This window comes from Meleagris gallopavo, chromosome 21, assembly GCF_000146605.3.
Source record: "Meleagris gallopavo isolate NT-WF06-2002-E0010 breed Aviagen turkey brand Nicholas breeding stock chromosome 21, Turkey_5.1, whole genome shotgun sequence".
NCBI lineage: Eukaryota > Metazoa > Chordata > Aves > Galliformes > Phasianidae > Meleagris > Meleagris gallopavo.
Window position 1 is genome coordinate 870,544 of NC_015031.2, and position 25,287 is coordinate 895,830.

The 25,287-nt window shown below is 43.8% G+C and overlaps 2 protein-coding genes across 2 annotated transcripts; one reads left to right on the forward strand and one right to left on the reverse strand.

The window, feature by feature from the left end:
* The first annotated feature begins 39 nt into the window (after positions 1-39).
* Positions 40-12,820, forward strand: VKORC1L1 (vitamin K epoxide reductase complex subunit 1 like 1). Its single transcript, XM_003211735.4, is given in 4 exon segments — positions 40-220; positions 223-302; positions 7,991-8,100; positions 8,758-12,820. Coding segments are annotated over 4 exon segments (531 nt in total). The 5' UTR covers positions 40-106; the 3' UTR covers positions 8,985-12,820.
* A 2,275-nt stretch (positions 12,821-15,095) lies between these two features.
* On the reverse strand, positions 15,096-24,405 carry GUSB (glucuronidase beta). Its single transcript, XM_019621830.2, has 12 exons — positions 24,355-24,405; positions 23,683-24,012; positions 23,362-23,543; positions 22,734-22,876; positions 22,050-22,237; positions 21,424-21,576; positions 20,761-20,939; positions 19,979-20,125; positions 18,988-19,072; positions 17,258-17,434; positions 16,573-16,708; positions 15,096-15,317 (listed from the first exon to the last, which is right to left on the reverse strand). The coding sequence occupies exons 1-12, from the start codon at positions 24,403-24,405 to the stop codon at positions 15,163-15,165; spliced, it is 1,926 nt and encodes a 641-aa protein (XP_019477375.1). The 3' UTR covers positions 15,096-15,162.
* Between the last annotated feature and the right edge of the window lie 882 nt (positions 24,406-25,287).

Sequence of the window (25,287 nt, forward strand, 5' to 3'; positions counted from 1 at the left end):
GCCAGGAGGGGGTGTGGCCTCCGAGAGCCAATGGGGTGAGGGCGCGCGTGCGCTGCCGGTGGGCGCCGGGCGCGCGTTGCGGGCTGAGGCGGAGGGAGGGGGTAAGATGGCGGCGCCCGTCCTGCTGCGAGTGTCGGTGCCGCGCTGGGAGCGTGTGGCCCGCTCCGCCGTGTGCGCGGCCGGCATCCTGCTGTCCCTCTACGCCTGTCACCTGGAGCGGGGAGAAGGGGCCGCGATCTCCACTACCAGGCCTTGTGCGACCTCAGCGAGAGGGTTCGCTGCTCCGCCGCCATCACCTCCAGGTGAGGGGGAGAGCGGGAGGGCGGAGAGCGGCCGCCGGCAGCGAGGGGGGAGAACGGGCCGGGCGGGGGGGCCGGAGCTGCGCCTCGGGGAGGGCTCAGTTGGGAGCCGGAGGGGCTGGGAGCCACGGGCTGAGAAGACTGAGGATGAGGAGGATGAGGAAGGGGTGCTGTAGGTGCGAGGCGGGCCGGCCCGCATAGCAGCGTGTGGTGCGGGAGACCGATGGCGGGCTGCTGTAACGGGCAATCCGAATTGCTGGTTCATCGCGGCGTTACGGGTGTCTGCCTGCGTGGCCAGGGCTTCGTTACGAGAGGTTCACAGCAGCAAAAGCCCTGCTCGCGGCTTGGCTTATCCTGTAGGCTTCCCGTTAGTAATTAACGTGGCAGCTGTTTTCTGAAGGCCGATAGCAATGCGGGGTCTCAGCCTGCTCGGTGCAGCACTGCTGGGTACCGATGTGCTGCAGGAGGTACAGCTGCCATCTGCCTTACGGCCTCACCTGTGTGCTTCGGCTGGAGAAATGACTGTGCAGAGCTCTGCAAACTGCTCTGTGTGCGTGCAAAGACGTGCAAGCACGTACATGGGTAAGCAGCTGAGAACGGGGGAGTTTGGGTTCTGTTGCACCTTCAGTCGAATGAGTCCTTGAGCTATATGTGGGTTTTTGTGATTTCTTCCCATTGTCCTACTCTTTACAAAGGCATTGCCATAACAAAGTCATGGGTGAGAAGATGTGATTGACCTGCCGAGGTGGAAGCTGGTTGGTTTGTTTAGATGAAACAAATGTGGAAATCCTACTGCTGGGATCAGTTTCGGAGGTGCTGGTGTGTGTGTTAAGTTACAGAGATGTTTGTCTGCTGCTGTCTGAAAGGAGACTCCTGTGGCTGAGTGCCTTTGCCTTTCATGCTGTGGATAGTGTTTAATTTGTGAAGGTGGTTGTTCATGATGCTGCTTCAGAGGGGTCCTACCATGAGCAATTTCAACCTAAACAGAAAGAGGACTTCAATACACTTTCCTAATACTTAAATTACAACTTAACCTTATGCACGGGCTGCTGAGGTTAAATCACCACTACCATAGAGGTGAAAAGAGAATAATGGGGATTTCAGTGCCTGAGCAGCCTCTGCTGTGGTCTGTTCTGATATTGGTCCTTCAGGGGTTGTTGTTATTGTAAGGAGTGCTCTTGAGATGGGGAATTTCAAATAGCAGTTTTAATGTGTGTTTACCGAGCGTTTTGTAAAAGCAGAATGGTTATAATTAGAAATATCTAAAGATATAATTAGAGAATAATGCTGGGTAATTATAGCATTCGTTAGTAATGCCGCAGCAGAGATGCTGTGTGTGCCGTGGTAAGACCTGTCAGTTCTTTACTGCAGGAGTTTTAAATAATAATATGAGTGTTTGGGGATAAAATCCACGGAGCTCTCACTAGAAATCTCCCCAGCAGTTGCTAGGAGAACCCTGCTTAGCGACTGAAGTATTGCAAATGTCAGGATAGCTTATGGTAATGGAAGCAGGTGGTAAGAAGAGTTTGTGGAGAAGGAGCATGCGAGTTCTGTGCTGTCAAACCATATTTGGAGAGGAATGTGCTTTCAGCTGTATACAGCCACAGACCAGAAAGGAATATTCCTTTAAAATCAAGACGAGAGGGCAGGCTATTAACCTTTGAAGGAGGAATAACAGTGGAAGAAATTAATCTTATTCTCTGTGTTGCCACAGCATCCCTTCCATCAGTCGCTCTCCCCCTCCAGTGCAATGCCTCTCGTTGCTACCACGCATCACTGAGGTTTCAAAGAAACTTCATTTCTAGGAGGAAATTCAGACTGCAATTTAGACTTCACCAGGATAATAGGATTTCAGATTCCAGCTTTCTCGTGTGCAGTGCGTAACTCTGAACTCTTTTCATGGAGCTATCTCAGCGACACAGCTAGTCGTGTAATTTGTCACTGTGATTTGTTTCTGCAGAGTTAGAGGGGTGACACACTGGTGCATGCACAGCTTCCAGAGGCTTCCTTCAGTTGTGTGACTTAAGGCAGGTTTGCTAGTGGGAGTAATGGGACTTGGAAGGTCAAAATCGTCACATTTCCAGTGATGGTTCCAGCAGAGGATGGAACTTGAAAAAGCACAGTCATGGTATTGGTGTTAATATTAATTGTATAGAATAATTGGAATAGATTAGCATATTTTTCTTTGAATTCAGTTGTTTTGGAACTCAATTCTGGTCATTGGGGAGGATTTTTTCCACTAATAAGCTGTTATTCCCAAGTCTTGTTTCTCAGCCAAATCTGGTGTTGGCACAAGAATGAGGAAAGATGTTGTGAAGATTAGCAGCATGCAGAGGGAGGAGCATGGGAAATCTTCTATCAGAGACTGACTCATGCAGAAGATTATAGTGGAGAGATAGCTTTAATAAGTGTCCCTTATTATTCCGAATGCTCCTGGTCAGGTGTGTCTCAGGCTTTTATCATGGGGAAAGTTCATGAGATGGTTTGGAAAGAAAAACAGCCGTGGACTGTATAGTGGTCACTGCTGTTACCCAAGCAGTGAAAAGACATAGGGAAATAGAAATGCTTTCATTTGGCAGTTGCTGTGGATGTTTTAAGTGAATTGCCCTCTTGTGTTTGAGAAAAATGAAGTGGCAAGATTGGCTTTATTTATAATGAAGTTGGCTGGTAGCAGCTCCTGATGAATCTTTTTCTTGGTATAATAGTTTCACAGAGGGAATTAAACTAATAGACAAGTCGAGTTGTCTGGATAGTAGTAGGGCTTAAAGTGAAACACAACATTTAAGTAGCAATGGAGATGCTGGGCTCCTTGCTTTGCTCTTTGGTGTGCCATGGGAGGTTTGGGTCCTGTGGCATGATTCTGCTTTCTCTTCATCAATTTAAGGCACCTGCAGGGCACAGCAAACTAGTGGATGGCTTTTATTGAAAGAAGCATTGTAGCCCAGAACATGTTACTGCTGTAACAGCTTTAATACAGCCTTAGGATAACTGGCATGAATGACCAATGTCACGTCACTGTGTATCTTCAGCAGCCCCTGTAGCTTTCAACCAGCTGTGCAGGGGGGTTGGAAACAGCATTTGTCTACACTAACACCTTTAGCCAACTTACTGAAGAAATGTCAGAGTCAAAGCAAGATTTTAAGAATTGGTGTCTGTTCATAATTTGATAGATGACGTTTTAGGAGTTCCCTGTTTGGAACTTCACGCTGATGTGTGAGGTGTTGGTTTGTTGTCTCGTGACGTAGAACTTCGGTGCTGTGATGCCTGAGTCCAACTGCACTGCTGCATCTTTCCTTTAATGCAGGTTCCTGTTGCTCTACCTACAAGCAGATGTTTCAGTATGTTTGAAGTTGACAGCTGCAGCTGTTAGTGACTGTGGTCAGAGGTGGTTGTGCTTGTCTGGTCACTCCTGGACACTTTTTGTGGTTTTGTGCATCTTTGCTAGTTAGTAATTTCTTTAATCTGAGCCACATCATTGTTTTTGTCAGGCATCCTTGATTCTGCATAGGAAAAAGATAAGTTTGTTTGAACTGCTGAAGGGTTGTATGTGCAAACAGGGCTCCACTGGGAGTGGTGGAGCATGCTGGATTCCCCTGGGTGAGGCTGGAGGATAGGAGCTGGGAAGGGCTGCAGGGCTTTTTATTTGCTGCAGGCACTGCTACAGAAAGCTGCCTTCGTCCAGAGCCCCAGAAGCTGATAGTGAAGTGAATTTCATCTCGTGCTTTAGTGTAAAAGTGATGACTTCACGTTGAGGCTGGTGTGATGCCCCTTGGTGGGGCACATCTGTGAAGCACACCAGCACCCCGGCTCTGTGTGTCCTCTTCCCAGCCTTACAGCCATCCGAGCTCTACTGCTCTCATCATACATCTCTTCAAATACATTATCTCTGGCTCGACAGGAATTTGCAATCGGATGAGAATAGTTTTGTCTGATGCCATTAAACAAACTGCCCACCGTTCAATTTTGGACTTCACTGATGATAGTTACAGAAAAGAGGTTATGAAGAAGGCATGTGTTGCTGTTGGCTCGTAATGTGAATAACCAGTGCTTCTGTGCAGTCTGCTAGCAGGTCGTTAAGTGCTCCCTGCTCAGAGTTGGGCTCATCTGGATGCTGAGGTTTTCTGGATCATCTTTGTGCTGCTGAAGGAGCTGAAAGATATATAGAACAAAGTCTGAGTTGATGATGATAAATACAGCTGATAGATGTGAAATGAAGTATCAAGATTTTGGAGCACTCTTGGCAAGCTTACAAATAGGAATTTTTAATCTCCTTACTTGTGGCTTTTAATTGGAGGCTTTTACTTAATTTATTAAAACTATTAGAGTGGCCTAAATGACCTTGTAACAACAAACTGGGCTTAATCCAAAATCCTCTAGTGAGGCTGTAAAGAAGCTGCACCAGAGTTTCTTACCATTGCTCAGCATTAAAATGCTCCATATCCTTTGACCTTTACATCAGCTTTTGGCTGAAGGTGAGGTGTGAGCACAGGGCAGCTCTGCTCCTCTCGTTGGAGCTTTCACTCTGTGCTGTCACTTATCTCAGAGGTCAGATGGCATTTAAGGAAGTGAACATATTGCTTGTGAAGTGTAGGATTACTTTTTTTTCCTAGTAAATTATCTGAATTGCTTCCATGGGATTACAAATGATGAAATTTGTATTTGATGTTGATAGCTAAATAATGTTTATGGGATGGAAAAACAATCCCGGAATGACTGGATTTAAATGACATGGTACAACTCAAAAAACAGAATTTGGGTTCTTTAACTTCGAGTTCTCTGAAAATAGCATTGGTTTGTTGGTTCTTGTTTGCCCTTCTCATTACAGCTAACCCAAACACTGGGAGAGAACAGTGCTGGGAAAACCTGCTGCTGCTGCACCGATCTCCATGTTCTCAGGTTTTCACATACTTGTGCCATTTGATAATCTGGGCCCCTAGAGGAGTGATGGCATATTCAAGAAGGTATCTGGGAGAATATCAGCTGTGGGAGTGTGTGTGCCCTATTCTGGGCACCTGCTGCTCCAGTGACAGGGACGTGGTGTTGAAGCCACCTGGGCTTCACCTGACCTAGGCTGGTTATTGTCTGTGTGCTAACGTGAACATACGGCACTTGGTTCCTCTCCTGCCACGAGAGCTAAGGGCTGCCAAGTGAAACTGAGGTGATGTGGGAACTCAGTGCTGGAGGATGTCACAGTGGTCAGAAGGATGCACTCAACTGGGTTGGGTACATCCAGCAAGGCTGCCCAGGGTGTGGATGCCACTGAAACTGAACAGTCAGCATGGAGGTTCGTTGTCTGTCCTTTAAGGTGACTGAGATGCTGCTGCACTGCATGGAGTTCTTGTGACTGCCTTTCTGCCAGTGGTGGTGTCTGCTCAACTGTAGTGGAGTCTTTAACGTGGAAGTGCATTTCCTGTTCTGGAACACAGAGGATGTTGAGAATTGTGCAAAAGAGGTAACGATTGAACAGTGGAGGTGGAGATGACCTTAGCTCTAACTGGGGAATGCAAGAAGAAACATCAAATGCATAGAAATACTGTTTTAAACTTTCAAAACAATGCAATGCTTCTGAGCTCTATCAGTATCAGAAAGCAAAAAGGGCACTGTTTAGAGGGGAGATAATGACTTTCAAGGCTTTTGATAGAAGGAATGTATATTGTGAGTAAAAATCGTATTCAGTTTTATATGTTGGGAAACCACGCGAATGTGGCTTTGTCTTGGTTTTCTTGGATCTGTGTTCTGAAAGATAGAGGACGTTTTTGAGAGCTTTCAAAGTTATAACTGCAAATAAAACGTGAAGCAGGCTGTACAGATGGAGCTGCAATCAGAGTTAGCTGAAACATACAGCAAGACGTCCTCAAGGTTTGCCTTAGGACTTCCTTGAGGTCTATTCAGATCGGCGTGAGGTTTGTTTTTCTTTGTAACAGCAGTGAAACTTGGGTGTGGTAAAAGCAGGCTTACTATGTGTGCTCATCATATTGCCATGAATCACACGGGCGGGCTTCAGCCTTGTTTCCCCAGCAGAGCCCATGGGTGCTGCAGGGCCGGGGCAGAGCCAGAAGGAAGTCACCAATGTACAGCTGTGGCTTCAGCCTGCAAACTGCAGCCAGTGCACTGCAGCTCACTCCAATAAAAAATTGGAGTTAACCAATAGTCAGTTCTTAGAAATTAAAGGTTTTGTAAGAAAGATGAGTTCCCCAGAGAACTCTGAGCAATTTGTAACCTTTGTCCTTCGTTAAGCTTTTATTGATGTTTTATTTCTTTTCGTCCCCTGTGAAGACTGCGGTCTGTTCCTTGGTTACGTTTGCTGCATGGTTTTAGGCTTTTGGTTATCACGCACAAATCAGGGGTGGTGGCTGTGATTTAGGTGTGAGAAGGAAGGTTTTATCATAATCTCTGCTCCGACTGCTTGCAAACTTGGGTTCACTGTGCGTTTTGGCAGCTTTTAGGAGTTCTGTGTGGGAATAAGGGAATGACTGAGCCTCTTCAGTCGAAAACTTTGGCAGAACTTCCTCACAATTTCAACCTCGTCAAGCTGAAAAGGTGCTGTGTGTCTTAAAGTGCAAGCTTCCCAGCCACCTGAAGTTGTGTGGGATGAGATTGGAGCTGAACTCTGCGGATTGGAATGCAATAAATGATGTCCTTAAAGCTGCCACAGGGCCAATGAGGTCTTTAATGAACTTGTGCATGTGGTTAAAACCTTCACTGCACTGTGACCTTCCTGTGGCTCTGGACACATCGTGTGGGGACACTGACTGTTGTGCAGAGCTTGAACTCATTATCTTTCCATTAGCAACAATTTATTGACTTCCAGAACAACCCTAGGATCAGAGCCTTTAGTCTTTTCTATACTGGATTGGAGCTTTCAATTGATGCAGAGGTTTCACTTCAGTCATTTACAGGACTCAAGACCAGAAGTTTGGTGTTTTTCTTTTTTCCATGTGTGCAGTAGGAACAACTCTAGGAATCAGAGCATAATTCTGTTAAGTTTCTTGGAAAGAAATGCATAGGACAGTTATTAAGCTTGAATTAAAATGATAAATTTGATTGTGCTTTGAAAACATTGCACAAATGGCTGTGAAGTGATGCAGTCTGTTGGAGGTGTAAAGTTGTGTTTATTGTGGCATCTTTCTCATGTAGAAGGCTGTGGTGGTAGCCTTTCACTGGTGCCAGATCTATGGTGATCTGCATCAGCAGTGTTGTAGCATGTGGAGAGCAAACTTTGCTTTGTCTGGATGCAGAAACTGCCCTTCTGTTGGCACAGATGTAGCACACTAGGTTAATTACTGAGTGCCACCATTTTCATGGAGCTGTAGATTTAGGGAGCATCCGTCCAACTCTTGTAGTAGAGCAAACTGCTGGAGAAAAAAAGTATTTATTTGGTAAATGAGCTTTGAATTACAACCCAGGGAAGCAGACCTGGTGTTTGGTGAAGCTGCAGCTGTGTGGGCTTCGTAGCTCTGAGTGTATCAAATAACTTTCATCAGCAGTATGTGGGATAAAGTTGTACCTGGAGCACAGCCTATTGCAAGTTGCGTGCTGCTCGGAGGTACCCTGATCTTCATATGGGCTGCTGTGTCACATTGGACCATATGCAACTAATTAATTTCTTTTTCCCCAACAGTGATGAGTTGAAAATACTGATGCAAAGCAATAGGTGTCTATGTATAATTGAATGTTTCATTGTTTTACAGATGGGGTCGAGGATTCGGGCTGTTGGGTTCCATCTTTGGAAAGGACAGTGCAATAAATCAGTCCAACAGTGTTTTTGGACTTGTGTTTTATATACTACAAATGCTACTTGGTAAGTATTAATTCAGTTTGTATAACAGGTCTGTGGTGATAAAAGGAGCGTGTTATGCATTGCACAGTCTGTGAGAGACCAGATAAAATGCAAGGGATTTTTTTTTAGTCTTATGCTACGTCTGTGCAAAGGGCTTAAAAGCCCAAATGCTGACGAGAGCAATCTTATTTTCTCCTGCTGTTATTAACGATGTAAAGCATTAAGACAGTTGTTGCACTGGTATTTTCACTTAAATGTGCTTAGCATTGGATTGCAGGGTAGAAAAGAGAGAAGACAAAAATTGAATTTAGAAGTTTTGCAGGAGTAACATGGGCAGTGTGTGATGTAGTAATGTGTGCATGGCTTTGTAACTGCAGTGTGCTGTAGCTGTCTATGTGGGTAGCCATACCTTGACCAACCTGTAATTTTCCCATAATTCAGGACTATGGAAGATGCTAAATACAACATACTGCTTATCAAAGGATTGTTGTACAGAACCTAGAAGCTCTCTCCCAATAGTGATTTGTCAGCCATCTTGAGCTCATGGTATACAAAACTGACTTTTATGTGATACAGACTTGCTGAGCAGCCTTGAGTTGGGACTGCAGAGCCTAGGCTTTGTGCTTTGTGTAAGATGGAAGGAGAGCAGCAGTAGTAACTCTTTCTCTCTTGTTGCAGGTATGACAGCAAGTGCAGTAGCAGCTCTAATCCTCATGACATCCTCCATAGTGTCTGTAGTAGGGTCTTTGTACTTGGCGTACATTCTGTACTTCGTGCTGAAGGAATTTTGCATTGTCTGCGTCATCACATATTTGCTGAACTTCATTCTCTTTATCATCAACTACAAACGACTAGTTTATTTGAACGAGGCCTGGAAACGGCAACTCCAACCCAAACAGGAGTAGCGCCTGTTCGAACTTGTGACTGACAGCCTGAAGACCCAACTTCCATTAAGTTTATTTTGCAGTAATTTTTTATTCTCCATATCAGACGCTTTCCCTGAGATTCATAACTGAATTTTTAATTAGAAATTGGAAGGGGCCCTAGATAAATTTTTTTTGTGCTAATCTTCAATTTAAATGTGGTTGTGAAAGAAAGCTGTAAAGCAATCAAAGACAAGCTTTAACTTTACTTTGAAGGAGTTCTAGCCACAGCAGAACCTAGACTCTCTCCTCCCCCTCCACTTGTAAAGTGGGTAACACTTGCTATAAAATATCCTGTATATAAATTCAGGTATAACGAGATGTGATCATGACATTAAATATTCTAGAATAGCATTATGATATTTAATGTTGCCATGTTTACAGTCTGTGTATTACATTTTTGTTTTGGTTTTTTTTTTTTAGCTGATGGACTTAGATTTGATTAGGACTTATACTGTAAATAAACTTAGAAATCTTGGTTTCATCCCTGGAGAACTCACTGTACAATCAGTTTTGTTAGCCTAGGAGCTTTTGGAGTGTTCAGCTAACAGTCAACTGACGTGATGGAAGAAGTGACCTCTGTAGAGCACCTTGTTGGGGCACTCACTGCTGGTGCTTTCACAAAAATGACGGTTGGGTTTTGTTCCATTTCTCTTGTTCCCTACTGAAAATGGAATTAAAGCTGAAACCTGAAGTATGTTCATCAAACCACAATTTCATTCATTTCTATACAGAATGAAAATAGCTCAATGTGGTCGATAGGAAGTTACCACCAGGCTGTGAGATACAGTGTGGGCTCTTGGTGTATCAAAGAGTGCTCTTGTTCCACGCAGTGCTTCATTTTAAATTGCGGTCAGACAGGCAGTGTTACAACGTTTGATGTTCTATGAATGCTGCAGTATAGGATTGCAATCTGCAGTGGAAACCACTGACTGAGCGGGATAACCAAGTAGTGCACCGAATAAGCAGATACTGAATTGATCTTTGTCAGGATCTTTGGTTTGTGCTATATTGGGAAGTGAACTTTAGGCCTGACACACACAGGATCCTTTGGAAGGGCAGTCTGTTTCGTGGGATAAGTAAATGTGCTCCTGAAATTGAAATCTGATGCAGCGCTATCATTGCTCTTTCTAATAACTAATTAAAAAAAAAAAAATTGAACTGCAGATTTAAACAAAAGAACAAAATTGTAATGCTGTTTCTGCTCGCAGTATTCTAAAGCTGAATGTTAAAAGTGCCTTCTGTCTTAAAATCTTAAACCAAATACTTAGTGTTGAACTTGGCAGACAGAAGTGTCCTTGCTTTAAAAATGAACAAACAAACAAAAGCCCCAGCAAATTTGCTGGACATAGAAAAGTATTAAGAAGCCTATTTTAGTTTTTAGACTGAGAAGTGGTAGCAATACTAAACCAATGTGATAGGAAGTCAATGATGTCATTTGGAAAAGTGAAATGCTTGTGTTTGGAACTCTGTGACACCAGAATATTCAGCTACGTTCTGTAATTGGTGCTGTGCTGCTTTTTGCCCTTGTCAGCTTCTAAATACAAAGAATTCCAACTGCGTACCTGTTTAGTTAAAGAATTAGTTTAACTAATCTTAGGATTGTTTCTTAAACATGAATGTCAGAAAGACACTTACGTTGTATGGCTAAGTGGATTACAAACACTAAGTTGCTGAGGATGAACTTGACTGTGAAACATACAGTATTCAGTAGAGAAAATAGAATTTTTAGGTTGAATTCACAAAATAGTATTTGCTGGTAATTTTCTGGTTTGTATCAAGGATGTAGGTGGAAACTGCTTTTATGTATAGAGTTCTGTGGTATGAGTAACATCTGTTGCATGTAACACTAAATTACTTGTCCCTCTTGTCTAACGGTTTTAGACAATTCATTAAATGCATTTTGTATTGACCAGAGTATAGTTAAAGCTTGTCTTGATGTTTAGTTCTGTCTCTCAAATGCCTTGAACTCTGACATGAGGGGAGTGAATGATGCTGAACTGGTCCCTCAAGGCTTTCCTCTGTTCTCTTAGAAGCCTCGAGGCAGTATCACCAGCATCACTGGTTCATATGTTGTGTAGATTTATTTCGGTGCATTCCTGTGATCCACACTAACACATCTTTTCATTGGAGGAAGAGGTGAATGTGCACTGCCTGACATGGTTAGTTGCAGTGCTAATAGCTCAGAGCAAGCAGCAACGGAGACAAGTGTAATCAGTGATTACTTGGTCCAATTTGGGGGTGTAATGCACACCCAAGGGGAAAAAAAAAAAAGGAAAAAACCCCATCAGTAGAAAGTATAGGTGTTGACTAACTCACTGTGTCTTGTGCTTGTCTGTGTGGGCATAGTCTGTTAATTCAGTTTGTTTAGTAAAATTGTTTAGGGCCAGATTTTCAGTAGTCCTGTCTGCAGTTTGTGTCTCTGTGCACATTGAGGTCAAATGGGAAATCTGTTTGGTCTCTGGAAGAATTTGCCGCTGTATGTTGTGCACAATCTTGCAAATCTGATCCTAATTGTGAACTCTCTTGTCTTGTGTGCTTCTCTTGCAGTTCCTTTTTACTGGAAGTGATTTGCTAGAAATGGCCCTAACTCTTCTACTTTCTCTCTCGTGCTTCAGAAATGCAGTTGGCCTGAATAAAGGGCAGAGTTAATATTAGCAGTAGAAATTTGGACCTTTTTGCATCCAGATCTTTGACTTTTTTCTCACTGCTACCAAGGATAGAAACATCATATTTCTTCCAGTAAAATGGCTCAGATTGCCATTAGTAGTGTAATAGAAATCAGAGGAGTGCTTCATGCAACTGTTCCCCTGCTTGCCACCCTCAGCCAGAACAAGTGTCACAGCAAAGATGTGACTGATACGAATTTGCCATTTACAAAAGAAGGGAAGTTCTGAGGATACAGTAGTACACCTAAGTGCTAGTTAATAATACTTGGTCTGGCAGAGGGACAAGGGGAGACTGTGTCATTACGCAGATGCTGGTTATGGCATGGTTCAACCCCATGAGAATGGAGGGGGGAAAAAAATTGTTAAGACACAGTGGCTGTGAATTTGGGCTGTTGCCCTCACCCCTCCCTGGCTCTCAGAAGCCCTGCAGGGAGGGGCCGATTCAAGGAAGAACAACTTCATCCCAAAAGCTGTTTAGGAAGTAAACATTCCTGAAATCCTCTTACTGTAAGGTACTTGAAACTCTTAAGGCCAATGAAGCATTCAAGTCTTGTTTAGGAAATGAATGTTCTTGGAACTTTCTTACTGTAAAGCGTTTGCAGTGCTAAGGAAGGCCAACAAAACATTCCCTACCACCTCCGGTATCTGAAGTGACAGCGAGTCTCTCTTATCAGGAGATTTCAACATCCTGCAGTACACGTTTGTCTTCTGCTGTACAGTCTATTGATTGTTCAGAGAGATTGGCGAGGTGCTTTGGGCAGCACTTGGGTCTCCTAATTTATATTGGTTAAAGTTAAGGAGAGATCTAATAACTTCAGATCTGCCAACATTGTTTAAACATGATCTAGACAAAACTGGTCCAGAAAAGGTGAAGTATTCTGTTACCACAAAACTGTATTAAGCATGGCCTAAATATTAGGTGTGTGTTCTGTGTAGTGTGTTCCATCAACTATTTATCACCACTGCTTTAAACTCCAAACTAAACATCCCTTTAAATGGAGACATTGGGCAGATGTTCCTTTTATCAGTATATAGATTGAGAGATTCTCTTATTGCAGGCTTAGGATAAGATTTTGCTAACAGGTAAAACAATGTAAATATGTATGAAATCTATTTGTTGCACATAACTTTTTGGTATAAAAAAAAAAATAAATGTAGAAATTACCTGTGGATGTCTTGCTGCAATCATTCTTATGCTGCATTCATGCAGTCCGAACATAAGAGCTTGAATGAACCCAATCAGAGGCCTTTTTGGACTCAGTCTGAGCCTTAGAAACTGTTTTTAAAGTCAGTACTGTAATTTTGTTTCTCCAAATGTACCAAGTTGTGATCTCTTACAAAGCAATTGTATGCTAGCAGTAGAAGGGTTAAAGCACTTGGGTCCTCAGAGAATACCCTTGTATAGAACTTCTGCGGCTTCGTTGCATCTTGCTGAATGTTGTGTGCACATGAGTGTATAATGGTTGAGCTGCATTGAGGCTTTACTGTTTACAGTTCTTTCAGTAACATGCAAAAAAAAATTAAGTGTGTTAACCAGTTCCTTCTTTCCCTGGTTCTTCAGGTGTTTTAACTCCACTCTGACAAAATGGCGGAGTATCTGGAAACGCCTATTTATTTTTGTGGATTTGGGGGGGACAGGGATGGCGGGGAGCAGGGAGGATGGGAGCTTTGGAAGGAAGGCTCGGATAGGTGGGTTTTGAGTTTACAGTTGTACTGAGCTGTTGAGAACAAGCAGGAACTGAAACTCTGAAGTGTGTGCTTTCCATACACGTGGATATTAAATTTTGCGTATGTTTTGTTGGACTGAATGAAAGGATAGCATTCTCTTCTGAAACCACAAGTCCTGAGTTTTATTGTAGCTATCTCAGCCCTGGTTTAGAATGCATTAACAATGTCAAATCTTGATCTGTATTTTGATATGGCAGCTGTTGGTATGTCATACTGTCTTGAAATGGGGAAGAGAATGGTTTTTAAAAATTATCTAGAGGGTAAGAAGTTGACACTGATTTCAAACAGTGGTAGTGGGCTTGAGTACACTACTCACACTTGTATCAGGTTACACCTGAACAAGTGTCTTTCTAATATTGATAGACTTTTATATTCTGGGTTTTTAGTTAATGAGAAGGTCTGTAAACCTAACACAAGTGTAACCACGATGAACACTGGTAGTATGTTGTTTCTTTTCCCCCTAGAAATTCAAGTAAAAGCGGTTTGAAGTCTGCAGTAAACATGTATGTGCTTATTCTGCACGTGGCAATGGAAAGTGGTGTTGGTCTCTAATATGTCACATCTAAAGGAATGAGAATTTGGTCACTGCATAACACAAGAGCAAATTCTTTCTTGAGATACTAGCAGAAGACCAGGTGCAGAAAAAGTAGGCACAGCAACAGGTTCACACAGTATCAGTGAACTAGGATAATGAAACTAGGGCATTGTCCCAAAATTCAGTGGGCAGCTCCTACTTCTGTGGTTCTGCTATGGGTGGTGCTGCTGTTAGGACAACCCTGCGAGCTTGCAATAAGAAGCTGGCAGATCCTGGGCTCTTCTGTGAGTACTGGCACTACTTACTACAGCCTAAAGCCTGGCCTTTAGAGTTCTCTGAGACCGGTGTGCAGCCTAAAAGGGAAATTAATATACTTCATTACTCCCTAAAATACTATGTACGCATTAACTTACACATAATCCTGCCCCAGAATGCTTCAGGCCCTTATCAAAAAGGCTTAGATTGAATTTGCCCTCTAGAACATGATTCTTGTAGAGTGTAATGAAAACTTAACATGAAGGAAGGAAGCTCTTCCATGCTGCAAGGTAAAGCTGCATCTAATTGTGACAGTTCTGGTACTGTGATTAAATAGCTCTAAACAAAGTTCAGTTGATGTAGTACCTACCTATCCAACATATTCCACCTTGCTGCTGTGGTATGAATTCCATACTGTACTGGAGTATGTTGGGTATCCTCACAGAACTAGCAGTTCACTCGCTTCCTGAGTTGCTGTTAACTCAGAATTTCTCAGCCAGCTGTATGTGTTCTGTCCAGTTTTAAACAAGAGAAATTATGTAGTCAGTAATCCCACGGACAACGTGCTGTGAGCTGAGTGGTAGCAGTTAGGGAAGTGTAACTGGAAAACCTCACTTGCATTAGAGGGAATTGATGCTCACTTAAACTAGTTTGGACTTTTGAAGTCTTCTGCATTGATTTCTATTGTATTATTTTTGTTTTTTGCTATAAACAGATACCTCAGTCAGGATGTCTAACTTAGCTCCTTAAAACTCTGAACATTTGTTTTACTACCTGGAAACAGGAAGCCTACAGGCATGGCTGAGCATAGTAAAACTAATGTTTCTGATCTGCTTTGTGTCATAGTAACTACTTTAGGTGGACTAGAAATTGCATTAGACTTGCAAGACTTGTGTCAGGCACAAGTATTATTTAAACAGGAATTTAATTAAAAAGTTCAACAGTACCCAGCTGTTAATGCCTTTTCATTTCGTTATAGAAAGTGGATATGTGATTTTATTATAGGAGGAAGACAGCTTGATTCATTTGCAATCTTCCAGTATCTTTCTCTCAGAACAAATGCGGCTGACTTGGGCTGTCGTTGGCGGGTAAATATTCCTTTCTTGTTCCCCAAAACACGTGTGATCCCTGTAGAGAAGTTATAAAATAAAGCAGTTATATACAAAATGCTCTTCTGTCCCCTATTGTGAATTGTTTCAATGTATGTTCTAAATCAGGTTAAGCGGGAGAGACCTATGCACTTACTTCTACACGTCAGATACAGCAGGGAGCTTGGCAAAGGTAATTTGTGTGATCTGGGCAAGAATAACTGATAGAACAGAGCAATATAGCTGCAATTCACTGCATTTACAGCTGGAAGTCGATGACAGTTAATTCAGGTATGTCTATTAACTCGATCAGTATTGCAGTTACAGCAGATGTTACTTCTGCCCTCGATGCCACCCTGTAACTTGATGATGAAGATGTCAGTTACTAATTGTTTGGCTGTTCTATCCCTTAGTGGTGCCCACATCCTTTTTGCCTATTTTGGACTTGATAGATAACTAGAATTAGTGACTGCAACATGTAGAGAGACTGGAACTGCATCTGTGTATGTAAGTTTGTCTAAGTTTTTTCCATTGTCCTATTTGAACCTTGCTGACTGCTTCTCTGTGACAACTTAGCTTTTGAATACTTATGTTGGTGCTCTACAAATTATTTTAAATGGTGATTATCTGCCTGATATTACCACTGACAGTTCACTACCCTAGCTTGTTGTAGGTGGCATATGCATAATTGGTTCTTTAGGTCTCCTGAGCTACAGTAGTTTAATTTGTGTGACTGCACTGTAGTGCCCCATACTTCATAAATGACTTACCTTCTATTAATAGTGGGTTAAGTGTCACAGTAGACCACTGTCAACCATTGTGATATCTGGCCCTCCACTGCTAAATCTCTACACCAAGTTAATAATACATTTATTTATGGTGCTGCATTATTGAGTGCAGTAGCAGATGAAATATGAAGCAAGCAAGACACTTCCCTAAAAGCTAACTCAAGCTCTGACTTGAGGAAGGCCAAGAAAGAGATGCAATCTGTGTCTGCTTAGAAGCTTCCCTTGTGTTCTGCCCTCCTGCACTGTCTCTCATTCTGGCTAGCAAATTGGCAGGTGAAACAGCTGGAAGCTCAAGCTGGAGAAAGAGAATGCGTTAAGTACAGAAGAACCTTCCCTGCTGGCTTTAGTCACACTGGACTTTGTCACCGAAACCAGCTGTGTTCCATCTCCAGAAGCAGAGGGTCCCTTTGTCCTACTCTACAACACAGTATTCTTTCTGTGTATCATACTCCATTTTATACTCGGAGTGAGAATGCAAAGTTGTTCAGAATGTAAATATAAGCTTACCTTGATTAGTCATGAAATCAGCAAAATTCCAGATGAGTTCCCCAATCACATACTCTTTCCTCTTTTTGTCAAAAACAGAATGGTACTCTTTCAGCAAAGCTTTCTGATATTCCTCACTGAACATAGCAGGTGGGTCCTACAGCCAGGAAAAAGAGGTGACTTTAAATGAAGGTAACTATTGATCTCAGCATTACAATTGTTTGATCTTTTCATGGCCGCTGCATTAACAATGGCTATTTTACTAAAGAATAGCAACTACTGAAATTGTGAGAGGAAACAAAATGTAATGCCAAGTTTACCTTGGGGAACGTATGTGGTTTTGCTTTACTAACGGTGCTTTATTGTGAAAGGTGTAGGAGTGCCATCCCTTTTTATGGGGAATGGTGCTGTGGCATGGATGTCCACTCCCCAGTGTTGCATCTTCCACCGAGGCATTTCTTTGCAAATGCCCAAGTATAGATTCAGATTTAAATCTTCTTTGAGAGGTTTAAATGCTATAAGTTTAAGTTGACAGCTATACCTCGATTGCCAGAATGATTAATTATAAAGGGAAAAACCCAAACACAGAAGTGTTATTACTTATATTTCACATGGAGTGCAGCTATACTAGCAGTCAGAGCTGTTAGAAACTGCATACCTAGGGGAAAATTAAGCAGAGAATGGCTTCAGGATATTTAACACTTACACTGTGAAGTCCGGGAATGGAGTCAGCTCCATATTCACTCTGGATAATGGGTTTCTGGTAGGTTTTATACCAGTTCTCAAACTGTGCTGTAAGTTGCAGTGGAATAACTTCCAGATGGCCTGAGTCATGGTACCAGGAGAAGTAGCTGTTCACACAGATTACATCCACGTAAGGAGCCTACAAAAAAAACAAGGTGGGAGTGTTTTGTCACAGAGCTCAATGTATGCAAACATTTGTGAACTAATCCTCATTTTGGTTCATTCCATGGAATTCAGCCTTTTCTCCTATCATTCTGGCCCTGCCAACATGACGTGTTTCCCATGAAGGAGATTTAAAAGAAGTTAAATTTTACAAGGTACCGGTGTATTAATTTGGCATTTCCTCACAGTTTTAAGCCACAGTAAAAATGTTAAACAAAATTAACCTATTTTATCCTTAGGTTTGTTAGAAGTTTTAGTGTTTCCAAGATGTCTCTGGCTTGCTGGTACATTAGACATACTTATTGAGTATTGGAATATGATGGTCAAGTTAGTAGTCGATTATTTTGACTAGCAACTAAATTTGTGCATCAATGGTGCAATACTAAGAATAAGCATTCTGCAAGTTATATGCCATTTCTACCACGTGGACAGTATGATAAAAGGGCACAAAGCCTACTAAAGATGAAGTGATGTTGTATGTAACTTGTTCAATGTTCTCTTAACATGTTTTGTAATAAAAAAGAAGTTCTAATATCACAGCAGTGTATGAGATCTATTCTTTGGTTTTGTTTTCCTTGTGTATCCTCAAACTGGTCAGAAATGCTGGTAGGATTGAGAAGAGTCTGTGTGTGTGTGTGTGCGCGCCTGATGCAACAGCAGCCAACAAGAGCAAATACTTGCTGGTTACCTTTGAAACTAAGGTCAGCAGGGTGTTTTTTTCCTGCAGGTGGGGAGTTACGGAAGGCCATTCCTGCTAACTGTAGGACAGCTTCAAAGAAACACAGAGTGTAACTTGTAGCAAGGAAGGACAGATGGTGATATCAGGTATGTATTAACCTGCAAACTCACCTCCTTGGAGTGCTTATTGTACAGAAAACATGAACTACTATAAAATACTAAAAGTGACATGGGAACTACCACTGAAATCTTTGTGTGTGTGTGTGTGCGTGTGTGTTAGATAATTGATTCATGCTCTGGCCTGCTTAAAGCACAGACAGGCAAGAAGAGTACCTTTTGGCTAATTACACAGCTATAAGTCTTGAGTTATGAAGCTGAACTTGGGCTGGAAGCACCTTTAGACTATTCAGTATTAACAGACATCTGCCAAAGACTAACTAGAGCAGTTTAAAGAAGGAATTTAAGACAAAGTTTCCTTCTTTAGATTTCCATAAGGCTGTTAGTGGTTTTAAAGGGCTTAAGCTTTAGTTTAATTACAAACGGAAAGTCTGAGCATTAATAGACAAAATAACTGGGACAGCCAGTTGTCACAATGTTAACAAAATCCAGGGGGCTGATTCTACATACTCCACTTAATACCAAGAACTTTCTTCTGCAGGTTTTTTTAGCTGGCCTACCACTACAGTATAAAGGGCTTTGTACTGGAAGCCAAAATGTAAGTTTTCCTCTACCTCTTCTTCATAAATATCTTTAGTAAATTTCGCAAGGAAAAGGACTGGAAATGAACTGAGGACAAATTTATATGTTAAATTACAAAAAAAAAAAAAAAAATAGAAATTAAAGTAAACTTACACCGTGATCAAGAGCGTAATTAGTATCAGACACAAATGTTACAGGTCTAGAGGGATCCAGAGCTTTAGTGTGAGCTATCAGTGTCCTGTTTGTAAACAACAAAGCAAGAGTTCAACAACAGCATGGAGAAGCAATGCAGACAAGAATAAGCTCACTCTTCCAAGCTCCCTGTCCTTCTGTTCCCTCAGACATTTAAAGCTGCTTTCAATTTTGTAGGTAAAGCATTTTTAAGTAAATACTGCAGAATCCTGATTGATTATCTGCTACAACTCTGGGTATGTTTCTCCAAAAACACTGCCTTATCCTTATGCTACAGCAGGCACAGGGTAGGCTGCTATTAAGGAAGTCCAAAATGAAGGATATGAGAGAATGGGAGGGTGAGGTTCTGCAGCCACCCCAGCATTGCAGGAGGGTGGTGGATCATTTTGAGAAATGAAAATTCACAGTTCTCCCTGAATGCACTTACAGCTATCAGTGACAGTTTGCTGCCCCCACTGCAGGATTATTCTTGGCTATCCAAAGCTTAATTCTCTTCAGAATAAAACCAAAGAGTCCGTAGGGACCCAAAGCAGCAGCTTTGAAGTAGAGTGTCACTAACAGCCACAAAACAAACAACTAACACTTAACTGAAGAACCTCGTCTACAGAATTAAAGGCCAAATATTTTATACCATTGCAGTAATTCTCAGATTGAGAATTTAGCATTCAGCTTTCTTAAGTAACAAGGTAACCTGTTCCCATCAGGTCTGCTTTTGCTTTACCCTTGTCTCAAGAACAGATGCTCAGACCAAGTAAAATCCTGGCAATTTTGCAGAGGTTTACTGATTCAGAAATAACAGGTGAGACCATTACATGTTTCTGAACATTGGTTCAACATATGCATTAGTTACACTTCTAGTTTGCATCTGTGGGTTACTTCTCTGTGCCATCTTAAACATGAAGGTACACCTCTTGCCTAAATTCAAGCCTCAGTTCTGTGTACAAGCACTTACTTGAAGTAGTAAGCAGCTGGGGGCAGATCTGATGCTGGCTCGTTGGCTACTGACCACATCACAACTGAGGGCCTGTTCTTATCCCTGCGGATCAGCTCCTCCATCACAACGAGATGATGCTGTAGTGATTTGTTCCCAAAGCTCTCACTGAAAAGGAAACAAGACTAGGTAAGAATACAAAATCACAGGTAAGTTGTGCCAGGAGAGGTTGAGACTGGATATCAGGAACAATTTCTTCTCCAAAACAGTGGTGATGCAGTGGCACAGCTGCACAGGGAGCTGGGGGAGTCCCTGTCCCTGGAGGTGTTCCAGAACTATGGAGATGTGGCACTGAGGGACGTGGTCAGTGACAGTATTGGTGGTAGGTGGACAGTTGGACTGGATGATCTTAGAGGTCCTTTCCAATCTTAATGATTCTATGATTCTACATGCAAATGGAGTGGATAACTCAAGCTTTGGTGGTATGTAAGCACCAATGAGCGCTGAAACCGAATGTGGCTTCTGCTTTATTTCCCCAAAGGCTGCTGCACAGTTCAGGGCCATGGTTTGGGTTCACTAATGGAGCGAAGTCTGATGACACAATAGCCATGTTGCAGAACGCCCTCTGGTTGCCCAACCTCAGTGGGCAGACGTGGCACTGGGGGAGGCTTTAAAACGCGACAGGCTGATTTCTAAACAGAGCAAAGTGCCTTCATTATCAGGGTGTCACGAGCTTCAGGATGGGAGGGGGAAGCTGTGGGAGGGAAAAATATAAGGGGAATGGTGCTTTGTGCTTTGCTTACGGCATCTTAATCCCCACTCCTGGGCACTCATCGATCACCACGATGCCGTAGGTGTCACACAGGTCCATGATCTCCTCAGCATAGGGGTAGTGGCTAGTGCGGAAGGAGTTTGCCCCCAACCAGCGCAGCAGGTTGAAGTCCTTCACAATCAGCGCCCAGTCCAGGCCTTTGCCACGAATCTGAGGGGTACATCAAATCAAATCCTGTTGTATTGCAGCGCAGGGCTCCTCCTCGCACCGCAGCTGGGCAGCACTGAGCTCTTCCAGCCTCAGCGCACAAGATCTCTCTGTGCGTCTTTATGAGTGCAACCTCAAGCATAGTTTAAGGCCGGGAGTGGGAGAAGTAGCCACAGTGAGGGCTGTAACCAAGCTGCCCCTTCACAGTGCTCTCCTGAAGGAGGGAGGTGAGGGAACGGGAGGTGAGGGAACGCCTGAGCGGCGCTGAGGTGAGGATGGCGAGGCGGGAATGGCGGCTCCGCGCTGCGGGACGGGGCGTTCGCTGGGGCTGAGAGCCGCCCCGTGGCCGGGCTGCGCCTCGCAGATCCGCGGCTCAAAGCTCAGCGCCCGCCTGCTTTTAAAGGCGGGAAATCGCTGTTTGTGACTAGAAGCGGTAGCCTGAGCTCAGCCAGGCTGTGGCAGCGCGGTGAGGTGAACTCGCACTTACATCCGCGTCCTCGTGCTTGTTGACCCCGTGGAAATAGAAGGGCTTTCCATTGATGAGGAACTGCGTGCTGGTGACGTGAACGGTGCGGATGCCAACCGGCAGTGTGTAGACGTCCTCTTGCGGCACGCCACTGGCCTCAGCCTGCAATCTCACCTGGGTTCCCAAAGGAAAGCTGTGTGTGAGGTGCTGGGGTGGCAGAGCCATCCAGGCTGTCTATGGATGCTGCACTCTGCACAGTTTGGGAAGAAAGCTCATTGCATGGCAATGTACGTGAAAGAGGATCTCAACCTGCTTCCCAGAGGCTCTGCCCTCCATCATACAGCATCTCCTCCCTCGTATTGTTTCTAATAGTCCTTCTGGAGCAGGCAGATCCGGCCAGAAATGTGAAAGGCAAACATCTGAGAGCACATGCACGCACTCAGGTGAGCCCTGCTCTTCTCACCACCGACCTTCCCATTCAGCATCCAGAGCTCAATTTGGTTACAGCATAACTAGTAATGCCATTCTAGAGATGTGGACAGGATCCAGGGGAGAGCAAAAATAAGAAAGATGGGCCATATGGCAGTTCCTTAACGCTATTACACAGTGAGAAGAAATGCACACAGAAGAAGAGATGTCACTGTTACCTCTAAGAAGTAGCGGTATCCAGGGCTCTCGTGCATCAGATAAGGCCACCACAGGTTTGGATTTGGCACTTTTAACTCTCCAGCTGGCCCACTGCCTGTAGCAACCACTTTCCCGTCTTGATCACGTAAACTCAGAGACAAGGAATAGAGTTCGCTGCCAACTACCGATATCTGATATTGCACCATTGCTGGTTCAAAGGACAACAAAGCACAGTCAGAGACTGGCGTGAAACGCAAAATACATACATCACATGTGGGAAAATTTTAACATACAGCAACATTAAATAGCAAAGGAAAACAGCAACAACAATAGAAAAGTACAAATTATAACAAGCGTGACCTGAGGTCCAGAAGTTTTCAGATAGATTTGTATATCACAAATATCTGTTACTTAGAGATAATCCTGCTTTAAGTGGCAGGAAGACTACCTCTGCTGAGGAATCCTGCTTCTAGAAACACCTGATTGTCCTCTCACTTTAACAATAATGTCTTGTGAGTACTTTTTCTTATTGTTTCTGATTATTTTTTAATCAGCAACTGCTGAGCCAGGCACTAGACCAGCTAAGGTTAAAAAGAAAGCCACTACAAAACAAATTCAATTGGAATTGCAGGTTATTTTTTTCTATTGCCCTTGTCATCTCAATTTGGAGCCGGACGTTGCTGCTGTAATTGCTCTGAACCTACCAACACTCTCTGATGAAGTAGTTGTCACAGTAATATCATCTATGTAGACAGAAGGTGTGGTGTAAAGCACAACCGGGCGATGGATTCCAGCATAATTAAAGAAATCAAACCTGGTGTTCTGTATAAAATAGTTCTTGGGATACCTGAGTGAGCAAGACAGGAAAAACGGCTGCATTATGTTTAATTACACAAGAACTGAAGGCAGCTGGTAAAACGTGTTGGTAAAATAGTTTTTACAGCAGGATGGGTCTGTATTTCAGCAGTGCTACTGATGCTATGCTGAAAGGCTTTACCAGTTAATAAACATCTACTGCACTGAATGGGTTTGATCCTTCAGGACAGCAGGCTCTTGTACTTCCAGCTGAACTCAAGCTTCTCAATCTGCCATTGATTCAGCTTTGCAAACCACTTAATCTCAGTTCCCTGTGTATAAAACAGATGCAATAGTTCAGTGTAGATTCCTCATCACACTGAAACAAACTTTCTCACTGCTTGGCTGATGAATTTTAGTAAAAACACAACCCATGCTCTTCTAAGTTGCACAGAGGTCTTATGAGACAGCAGCTGAATAAATCCCCATTCTCTCATCCCTGGGTTAACCTCACAGTGCAGCACGTTAGCAGCTCACCTTGTTTTGTCATTCATGTACTGAATTGACCCCGGAGGCAAAGTGTGCAGCGTCAGAGTGTTGTTCAGTGCAACAGTGATGCGGCAGGGAACCCCTGGGCTGCGCTGGACAATCCTGCTTATATCTGCTTCAAAAGGGAGGTGGCCGCCTTCGTGCTCCACAACCTGCACTCCATTCACCCACTGCAACAGAAGAGAGCCGTGAGTCCCAGAAGCAGGTTTAAGATTTGGTGGCAGTCGTAGCAACAAGAAGAGAAGGAGCACAGTGATGGGCAACTGTACATGACCTGGAAACATGAACACCACCACCCGTGCAACGTACCACGATGGAGTAGTAGTGGGCACTGCCAAACCGGAGCACCACCCTGGTGCTGAGGTTGTCCTGCAGCCAACGCTGAGGAAGCAGCACCTCCTTCTCATACCACACCCAGCCAATGTAGTTCTCCAAGTGGGGGTCCTGAGTGATGTCATTGAAGCTGGCAGGCACTGGCATGTCAATAACAGGACCGGTCTGGCAGGAATTGAACAGAACAGAAAGGAGCAAATTATTAAAAAGAAGAAATTCTGCTGTTTGGTTTATGTAGCCTGTACTGCTGGAGGTATCCCCTTCCACTGACAGCCTCTCTAAGTGGAAATACTTGGAAGAACCTACCTAGAAACCAGCGTGGTCTGTCCCACACAAGTCCTGCTTACTACCAAGCCCTGTTCATACAGGATGAACCTGCCGATATCTTTTCCCTTCCTGAAATGCTTTTATGAACAGCTTTGGTACCACACAGTGGGAAGGGAAGAAAGGACATGCCCAGGTGGCTGCTCAGCCTGCGATGCCTCACAAAGCGCAGTTCCTCTTGAACAGCTCCAGCGGTTCAGTGCACAGTGCTGCAATGTCAGCTCACTGCCATGATGTTTTGTGCCAGGCCATAAGCCACAGCGTGACAGCAGCAGAAGCTGCAGATGTTTCAAGTCAGCACCCCTAAGGAAGCACTGTTTGTACCTCTTTACACAGGCTGAATAGCCTTTCTTGTTCCTTAAAAGCAATTGCCATAGAGGTAATTCACTTGGCTCGTTATTAATGTAAGGATTATAGGCAGGCAGTGTTGTAATGCATTTAACATCTCAGTAACCGGATGCTATGACACAACTGAGCCACTCATTTTTAGCACCTGCTGCACTCGTGATGTTGCAGCAGCGCACAGCTGGAGTGCTTCCCCTTTCCATGAAGAGTGGAACCAGGAAGGCCCTGGAACGAGCTCCATGTGCAGGGCTGACTCAGTGCTCACATGTAGGGAGCTGCAGAGAAACTCAATCCTTAGTAGACATCACAAAATGCTAACAGGGAAACAAGGACTCAGGGCGAAGCAGATTTTGTAGCACCTGGTGCTATGAAACCTTTGGCCAGGATGACCACAGCGTGCATCTCCTTGAAGGAGATTCCCAGTGTGTGAATGCTGAGTGCACTTGTCAGCCCCCACTGGAAGCACTGCTCGGGATCCCTTTCCTCTGGCTCTTTTCTGCCCAGAGCTCTCCTCTCCTCTCAGCATTAGGCTAAAAACCAGCCAGAATGATGCTAAAAGGGGAAGGATGGAGCTTTCAGCTCAGGATATGCATAATCACCGCACAGAGAGGGAGCCGAGGTTCGCTTAACAGCAGATCGAAGTTACACTGTAACCTGCTTATCTGCACTCAGTCTCTTAGGAAGGGGCAGCTATCAGCGTGCGCAGGATGGCACGTCGCAGCCTCGAAGGCAGGAGCGGAGCTCCGAGCAGCGCCGGATAGCCCCAGCAGCACGCGGAACGCCTCCCCAGCGCCTTCGGACAGGACGTTCCGTGCAGCCCCGATGCGAGGTGAGCATCTGAGCAGAGGGGAAGCGGAACAGTTCTCTGCCCCTGGGAAAAGAGCCCAGCAGCAGCCGCCGTCCCGGAGGAGC